The sequence below is a fragment of the Mycetomoellerius zeteki genome, unplaced genomic scaffold, assembly GCF_001594055.1.
Source record: "Mycetomoellerius zeteki isolate Tzet28-1 unplaced genomic scaffold, Tzet1.0 scaffold122, whole genome shotgun sequence".
Classification (NCBI taxonomy): Eukaryota; Metazoa; Arthropoda; class Insecta; order Hymenoptera; family Formicidae; genus Mycetomoellerius; species Mycetomoellerius zeteki.
In genome coordinates this window covers 1,348,181-1,358,010 of record NW_017256147.1, presented here as the reverse complement: position 1 = coordinate 1,358,010, position 9,830 = coordinate 1,348,181, and the positions used below count along the sequence as shown (strand labels likewise).

Sequence of the window (9,830 nt, the reverse complement as noted above, 5' to 3'; positions counted from 1 at the left end):
TTGAAAAGCGCTGTATCTCCGAACCCTTTGAGGTACAAACGAAAGTAAGGGAGGTACAAACGGGTACAAACGATTCTCTTTCGAATGGCATAAATGAAATTAAAAAATATTAAACTTGGGCGCTGGCCATTTTTTGTATTTCATTTTTTGTTTAACTGTTTGAGGTACAAACGAAAATAAGGTAGGTACAAACGGGTACAAACGAAGTACAAACGCCCTACGGTATTAATTTTTAATTTTGATAAAGTTGGGCGCCAGGTTCACACCGGTTGCAAACGAGACATGCATGCGAGGTCGCGATAAGTGTCTCGCTCGTAGTACGTCACCTCATGTGGTATATGATTTTTCGATGGCGAGAAGTCAACCTGACATCGTTAACGGTAAGCGGAATACCGTAAATGAAATTGAATGAAGAACCGCATGTATCGCTTTTCATATCTGCTGCAAACGTGAAATTAAATCAAGAAGCGCGCATCTTCGCACGCCGCTGGTGCGATCCACAAGGATATTCGGGAAAAGATAGTTATCGCGTTACCAGAACCGACGCTCTGGAATACATACAGACAAAAGTATACATGCGATGGTGGTACAGCGCGGGATAAAACATCGGCGCGGTCGCACAGTTTTGATAAAAAATGTGCGAGCTGTCTTAAAGAATACGAAAGAATATAGTTACTTCCTCATTCTTGCGTTCCTCAGAAATGTTCACAGAATTCTATAATACGTACTTGCCGTTGGAATGTCGAATTACCGATTTTTATTCTAATGCCGCATTTGTCAGCATGAGGCAGACATGCACTATTTTGGAATGCACGACTTCAATTCGTAAATTTATCATGTTTGCCTCGTTATCTTTTAATCTCTAACTATTATTAAGATCAGAAAGTGTAACAGTTATACCAATTTATGTGTTCGTTATGTTTAAGAAATTTATTTCCAACAATTTCACATACCACGATAATCAATTTTAATGTGAGAAATGCGAGAGTGCGTGTGTATGAGTATGTGTGTGTTTATTTTGTTTGATGGTATAATGAATCGTGTGAATGCGTACAATCATTATCGAGTCATGTATCAGATGCCAAAAACAACGATCTTATAAATAAACATTAACCGTGCACTGTTCATCACACTTATTGATTCATAATTATTAATTATTAATCACGCATAATTAAATTCTAATTACACGTCTTTCTACGCGAAATTGTTAATTATTCTTTAAAACGTTAAATTGATAAATATGTGTGACTACTAAGCTATTCATTAATCATTATATTGTAATATGTTGCTCGTAAATTAATTTTATAATATATATCTCATCAAAATTTAATAAAGTATACTAACCAAAAATAGATCAAAAGTTTTGTGATAATAATAGAAATATTAAATACATCAAAACTAAAATTTTACCAAATAAGGAAAATAGAAATTTAAATCCATTTATTACCATATCTTACAAGCATACACATATTTACTCCATTTATTTGCTACTTCATATAGCTTTTCTTTTTTTGTAAACTATATTTCTCTTTCTATAATGCTATGGATTTAAAACAATAGCCATTCCTGTCATAAAATTACCCTCGTTGTGATTAAGGTTTTTACATCCTATTCTAGAATTGGCACGCCGGAATTTCCGTTGAGAAGGATTTCTCTCGGAAGGTTGTCATACGTGTGTTAAAGCGATGCGAAACAAGCGAGCGCATTTGCGGTGTACTTAGAAAATGGTTTCCACCGTAATTAGGGCACGGAATTCTGAATCGTTTTACTTGAAGCACGCCAGATCTGTCTAGATAGAGGCACTTTCACGTTTTTGCTCAAACTGAACAGCATTCAGAAACTTAGAAAAAGTCATATAAATCTCCATGGTTAGAAATGCGTGACGCTTCGACATGAGCGTGACGACCGTAATGGCATTAAATTCACGAAGACACTCGTCTGTATCGTCGATTCACGTGTCACATCACGAAATCTGATGAGGATTTCTTCCTTATTGAAATCAAAACATAACGTTAATCCAAAGTGCATCATTGAAAAAAATTAAGATTCAGAACGTCGATATTCTAAAATGAGCGTGCAAAAAATTTAAATTATATTAAATCATTGTACCGTTGTGCAAAAAACTATACAAAAAAATTTCAATTATCTCACATTTGCAGTATTGCTTTTTCTTATGATATGATCATTTTTTAAATATATATGTATTATATACATATATATATAAGAAAAAAATTCTAAACAAAGAATTACGAATTATTTTTCCAAATGACAATCAGCCATCATAAAACTAGATTTTATTAACATAGGTATCACTTTTATTAACGTAGGTATGTTATTACTTCGGATAAGTTAAAATCAATAATTATTTTTAAAAAGGAAGAGAAAAATTACGATTACATAAGAACGCATTAAGTACATCAAAAAAACAAATCAGAACATCCGTGTTCCCCTTTTACAAAATAATTTCTTTCTTGCGACCTCGGCCGACTCGTGTAACGACACAATAATGATATTTAATCGAGGCAACGAACCGTAACGCAATGAGTGGCAGCTTAAAGGAAACTCGGGAACGACTCATTTTTAATTTGGCAGGCCTTAATTCTAGGACGTCGTTTTTCGATTAAATTTGCATGTTGCTCTCGTCACGCAAACTCGGTCGTCTGAAAATGCGCTCGTTCTATCAACGGCGAAAGTGAATGAAATTCCGCGCGGCGCATTATAATATAAGATAGGAATCATCAAGCTATGAAATAATACGGCAAATATCCATATTTATGATACATAAAAATATATAAATAATCATTTAAAATCCGTCAAATAAAAAATTTATAAACTTTGCACAAATAAATATTCAATACAATATAATATAAATCATATTATTTTAATAAAATAATGATCTATTAGAAGATCTATTAAAAACTGAGAATTTAAAATAATAATATATGCATTCATTCATGTCTCTTAAAAATATTTTATATCTATCAAATTTATTAAAAATATTTTATATCTATCAAATTTATTCAAAAAGTACAATTTCAATTTAGATAATTTTAATTTTTTGTCATCACACGTTAAGTGAAAATGACAAGAAAAAGAAAAAACGAAATACCATTGCATGTGTTATATGAATCATAAGATAAATTCCGGTTTCAGTAAATTGGATATCGGAATAGATCAGCCTCCTACGTGTCGATGTAAATCGTCGATGTAAAATCACGGAGCACAATTGTGCTCTTTCAAGAGAAGAGAACCGATAAAAGCGGGATACGGTTTACATCGCCAGTTTCACGCTGGACCAAAGAGAGGGAGAGCGTGAAAAATGAAATTTAAAGGATAAGGATAGAGCGGAAGAGGAGGAGAGGGTGGCCACGGTTGTATTTATCACTCGGAGATCCCGTAGACTGCACAATGCGAAACACGAGAGAGAGCCAAGCGAGCGATCCGTAGAAACGAGACGCGATGTGGTGCAGGTAGATTTATGGGTAGCAACGGCGAAGGGGACAAGACGGAAAGGGGGATGGAACCGCGGAGGAGGCAAAGGGGTCCAGTCGAGAAGAGAGACCGTGTTTGTGTCGCAGGTCAGCCGCACGGTTCACGGTCACGGGGACCGATCGGCGACCGGACTAGCCTAACGTAACCCGACTCGAGCAACCGCAAACTAAATTGCACCCTCGCATCTCCCTTCTTTCATTCTTTTCCTAAACTCCCCCACTGTTCATACCTCCTTTCCTCTTGCTACCGCTGACGGAACCCCGGTGGACTCCGACGTCACGCGAACACGCAGCATTAAAATTTATTAAGCTGCTCTGACAAAACGCCTGCTGGCTGACGATCGTACAGTAACTTTATCTTCCACGTCAATTAATTAGGCAATAGCCTGTGCAAATTCGCGATTTTTCATATATTTCGAGGATATACAGCACTATAATTACATATGTAACTAATAGTTACATATATAATACAACTGTAAAATATTTTTATAGAAAAAAGCATAGAAACAACAATTCCTTATATTAAGTTAGAGGAACTTAAGATCGCGTATCTTTTGACGATTACTATATTTGTCACTTCCTTCATTAAACATTCGGAATCTTTAAAAGTCATTAGTTTCTAGTACCAAACAGTTTTGCTCTGTACAGCCATCTGCTCTGCATATTTATAATCACAGTAACTGCTTATACCATCGCTCTGTTAGCACTATCTTGTCAGGAGATTCAACAAAGATACTGTCAACGTTCAAGAGATACAATCTAAACAGTCGGCAATTACAGACTGTGCGAAGGCGTGTTTGTCGCGAGCCCGTTGCGACACGATGATGAAGTCATCCGCCGATTGCAAATAGGGGATTACACTCGCTTCTCTTACTTTCAATTATCTAACACCTCATATACCTTTCCGTTGGTATGCTCACATAACGATGGCGTACATAAAATAAAATAGTACAAAATAATATCTACCTATTGTTAATATGTTAAAATGTAACTGGATACAATTAAATTTATCTTTCCATTTAATTTTGTACAAATATACAACAATTAAAAAATTAACACATATTATTGTTGCCGTCATGTTTGGTCTAAAGAAGACGATTTTTTTTTATTACTAAAGATTTGATAATGCATTCTAAAATATTTTCGCGTTTATGCAAATTGAAATTCGTTGACTATTCAATGATATATTGACAGGAACGAAAGATAAAACATATGTATCTTTTACTGTGCTATTGCAATAGTAACGGGCTGTAATAGCATATTGAGAAACACACAAAAGATAAGTAACAGAAGCGAGAAATAATACCAGGTGTCCGGTGTGCAAAACGTGACTGCTCGATGTTTATTTAATATTTCATTTCTGCGAAACCTCATTTATTACGACGAAAACGTCATAATCACCTAATCTGAGTAAGTGAACGCATCGTAAATTGAAGTCTAACATTTCTCCCCTATCTATTGGTCTGAGTCTTTCCTTCCGTGAAATTTATTGGCCGGGTGTGTCTCATTAAACGTTGACCGAAATGAAATACTATTCGTCGATCGATCAAACGCATACGAAAGTCAACGTAGAACCGTGTGTTAAAACAACAGAACAAAGAAAAAGCAGCTAGAATACACAAACGATAAAAATACTATCGTTATCGATGTAAAAAAAACAACAGAATATAAATCGCAAAGATAAATGTAAATATATGTATCTAATATTATAATTTAAAACAGTATGTTAATTACATAGTACAAATAGAAACGTCAATACATATACTTTCTTTATGACAACTGACACTTTTATCAATTGTTATTGTAGTGTTTTAATTTGATTGATCATCCAATTATGTTTGATTAATTTTTAATTGTTACTGGAACGACTAGCTATCTAATGAAGCAATCAGTTCTTTTTCTGATTATACGTTTTTAGTGATTCTAGTAATATAACATATAAATATTTAAAAAATTATGGGTAAAACGTAACCAGACATAAGCGTTCTATAAAAAAATTCAAAAGAGACAAAGATTTTTAAGATAAAGAAAGAACATGATTAATGGAAAATAATTATCAATATGATGTATATAAAATAGAAGATTAAAAAAAAACAGTAGTAATAACTTTCTCAAAATTTGTACAAAAATAATAAATAAGAACATTCAAGAAAGCTATACATGTTTTAAACACCGTTATTATTTCGATTACTTAGAAATCTTATAAATTAACCACTACAATTCTTATACATTTCTCACGAATGCTTTCCACTTTGTTATGTCAAATATATATAAATTATGTAAACGTTTTCAAATATCTATTTATCTGGAGCGATTATCGGTCGTACAATATGCATCGTGCGGTTGTTTTACGAAATTCAGTATATCGTGGCGTGATACACAATTATTGGAATGCAACTACAGTTAATACCAATGTGATAATAATAATTGGATAATTATGGGTAAGCAACCGCGTCGCTGTATCTTTTCCAACTTTTATACCATTATCGTAATTCAATTTATCATGCGACCAAATGGTAACGCATTTCTCAATCACTTCGAAAGCATAAAGCTCGCAACAAAAATGTTTTATACATTTATGTACTACACAAAATAATCTCATCTTTGGCCTTTAGATCTGCTGCTTTTTTTCTCAATCATAATCCGTATTATAACAAGATGTAAAGCAAATACGATAAATTAAGAGAAAAATGAAACAATAATACGGCAAGCATTATGTTATTTTAATATTATTAATTATAATAAAAAGTATTAATAATTAATTAAATGTATTGATGTCTCAAGTTTTCGAATATAATTTTTATAGAATGTAGTATTACTGCTTACTGAAATTATACAACGAAACAATTATATTCATTCGTGAATAAGTAAAGTTATTCACACACATTTAATTTTAATTAATAAATAATCAAAACGCCATAAAAGATTTTTAAAAATCATTCATGAAAAGTAATTGGCAGAGCAATTTTCTGATATTCTTTTTTAGTTTATTGGTGAGAGAATCAAACATGTACGTGAGAAATAAATGAAATCCAAGTATGATAAATGTATACATATATCCCAACTGCGGAAAATACTGCTAACGACGGTAATTATCAATTGAAAGCGAGTTTCCGCCGGGCAGGAGCGATGCCTAATTGCATAATCTGTATACTGCGGTTATCCGGCATGAGAGTCTGGCCATAAAATGCCAACCTTGACGAGGATGCACACTTGCATACACAGCATCTCGCGTTCATCTCCGGCCGTTCGCATTTGTATTTGCGCGATATCGAGCTGACCGGATCACCAACTGAATAAACTAAAAAAATTATACATTTACAAGATCCTTTTTCGATGTAATAAAGGAAGGAAAAATAAAAAGATCAAACAAACTGAGCATCAAAAAATAGAGAAAAATAAAAAATTCACTTATTAATCACTTTATTCATTTATTAATTGCTTAAATGGACTAATATTTCCGTTTAAATTCACTATTTTTAATGAAGTTATTAATCATGATATTAATGTAAATAAAACTATTATATTCATTTTTGAATAAATTATATGTTATATTATTTATTTCGCGATTAAATAATAAACGCTATAAAAGATAATAGTTATCTTAATAATATGATATTAATGATAATATTCTGATTAATATTAATAACTAATTACTATATGTAATTTTCTATATAAGAATATTATATTGAATATTATAAGACCATTATATTGAAAAATAAATAACTTTTATGATAAAACGTTAGATATTGCAAATTTTCAAGTGTATCATTTTCCAAATAAAATACAGCTTGTGAATAACATTCTTTTTCTTCGAGCTTCTGTGTATGAGAACTTAATCACGGCCTTCTCTCTGATGTACATCCATTTATATCTATCCCATGAAAAATAATAGTTATAGCTGAAACGAAGAAAGCTAATAAACGCGAAGACCGTTCATCCTCTCTACGATCTCCAACAAATCTGTGCCTCGTGCGTGCCTATTTCAAACCGCGCTCGTAGCATTATTATTATTATTCATTCTTTTAAGCCCATTTATTTCAGGTTTGCAGAGAGTACTTATTACGCTCCCCCCTGCAATTAAAGGGTTATAATCTACGATGTCGAGCTCTTGAAAATTCAGCGCCGTGGGCTCGAAAGAAAGTCAGTACGATGCTGCGTATATACGCACAATAGGTGCCCGCTTTCGTCACTTTCTACATTTTTTTGCATTCGAAGTGAAGCAAACGTAATTTACTGTAAGAACAGGAAGGGGGGAAGAGGAAGAGACAAAACTATTGTGGAAATAGACAAGACGTTTGTTCGCGTCGCAGGCTGCAACATACTCCAACATGTTCCATCATGCTCCAATATACTCTACTGGAGCATGCCACGCGAATAAATCTAAAGTGTTGTGTTCCTGAAGATGTGTAGCAGCAGAATAACCCAGGTAGAACGGAGTCTTAATTAAGTCATAATGATATCACAGAACGTCATCATGACGTCATTTGATACTTAAAAATTAACTTGTAAGGAACGAATGAAGTTATGATGTTCTCACGATATTATTGTGACTTCTATGTTCTACTTGGGAATAACGTTTACATCCAGGACCGATTTTTACCAATTTTTTATTAGTCTTCCTCCTATATCATTCGCAGTCCACCTTATCTAATTCCACTATGGACGAAAGTGCGGAGTGCGTCCAGAATGCTTGTAAACGTCATTTGTCCTTCCCAGTAAACGAGAATGGATCGAAATGAATTCAGATTTTCAGAAATATGAATTCACGAATGTTAAAATGAATGCTTTTCAATCCTGAATGCATTTTTATTCGTTTATAGGAATTGCATGGAGCATATCTTTATGCCTTTCAATCCAAAAATAATATCAGATTTTTCTGTGCATTGTGAATACTGTTCAATTCAAAATTTTGAATAGGAAAGTTTGTCAATCCATTTACATCCAATTGAATCCAAAAAAAAAAGTATTCGCTATTTAAAATATGCATTCGGATAGAAAAAATTTCAATCCATTTTAAACTACTCTCGTTTACTCTTGTTTAATATTTGATAAAACAAAGATAATATGATGCTAACAGCATGTGAGCGTGAAAATGGAAAGCATTCGTGGAGACACGATGTACGTAATAGATGCATGTAATACGAAATTGGACTCACCGGCAGATTTCTGATGCCCAGCCGCACCTTGGAGTACTTCTTCATAAACACTCGCCAGAGCACGTAGGCCATGGCGACGGCGACGATGACGAGGATCGGCGCCGTTTTCGAGGCCGGTGATGCTTCTCCCTCGATGAAATCGTCGTCAAAGACAACGTCCGTCGCACCACACGCGAGTCGTTCGATCGTCAGGAATTCGCGACATCGCGGACGATTCGCGATACGATTACACGCGACACGAATTCGCGAACCGGAGTCACGATTGTCACGAAGGGCGCCAACTTCCGCGCGAACGTTGGCACGAATCGTCGCGAACGCGTCCTGCGGACTTTGAGATTACGTCACACAATTACATCGCACGATTTGCGGACGCCGACAAGATGGCGGATGCGCGATCCGAAGCACCGAACTTCTAAAAGTCTGCTTTCTGTGGCAGAATGCACTTTTGGAACTTAAAGTGAGTTAGTGTTTGATATTTGGCGAAAAGCGAGAAAGAGAATTCTAGTATTTGATAGCTTTTAAAGCGTACTTCTGCGAATTCTTGAATCGGAAGTCCGATTCAATTTGGACTTGGAAGACGGCGAAAAACGTACCAAATTTGAACGGCAGGACGAACGGTTAGTTCGGTGATAATCTCGTCCCGCCGCGCTTCGAACTCACCACACGAGATCGTCGTTACGAATCACAAGTTACGCGCGATGACCTCCGTTCACGTCACGCGTCGCCAGCTCGGTCTTTTGAATCGGCGACGAACTTCACACGGCCGACCGAAAGCGGAACGGTTACGAAACAGTTGCGCGCCGACATCGCGAAATTCGCTCCGCTCGTGTCAACCTTCGCGTCCTTCGCTGCGCGTCGGTCGCGCTCGCGGGCAACTTCACGCCGGTCACGTGCCTCGCGATACGAACGATGCGCAACGGAAAAAATTCAAACGGAAATCACGAACGAAGGTCAACCACCGCTGTTTGCACGAATATTATCTATGAGTAAGTAATGCTTACTCCTTTATAAACAAGATTCTTGCAACTTGCAGTAAAAGAAGAGTCACCGAGTGCGGACAATAGATTTATAAAGTTTCTGGCGGAACTAACCGCCTTTAGTAATCACTTCACAAATATCTGTATTCACTTGAACCGTCCATTCGATTTATACTTGTGGAAAGTCGGAGTCGGAAAAGATT

General features: G+C 35.3%; 1 protein-coding gene across 2 annotated transcripts in view; it reads right to left on the bottom strand.

The window, feature by feature from the left end:
* Positions 1-9,155, bottom strand: part of LOC108731252 (uncharacterized) — a 304,231-nt gene extending 295,076 nt beyond the window's left edge. Inside the window, exon 1 of one of the 2 annotated variants that reach the window (XM_018461481.1) lies at positions 8,651-9,155. In XM_018461481.1, the coding sequence (XP_018316983.1) occupies positions 8,651-8,722 (72 nt within the window). In that variant the 5' untranslated portion in view covers positions 8,723-9,155. The remainder of the gene's footprint in view (positions 1-8,650) is intronic. The other variant, XM_018461483.1, reaches the window with a different exon arrangement.
* Between the last annotated feature and the right edge of the window lie 675 nt (positions 9,156-9,830).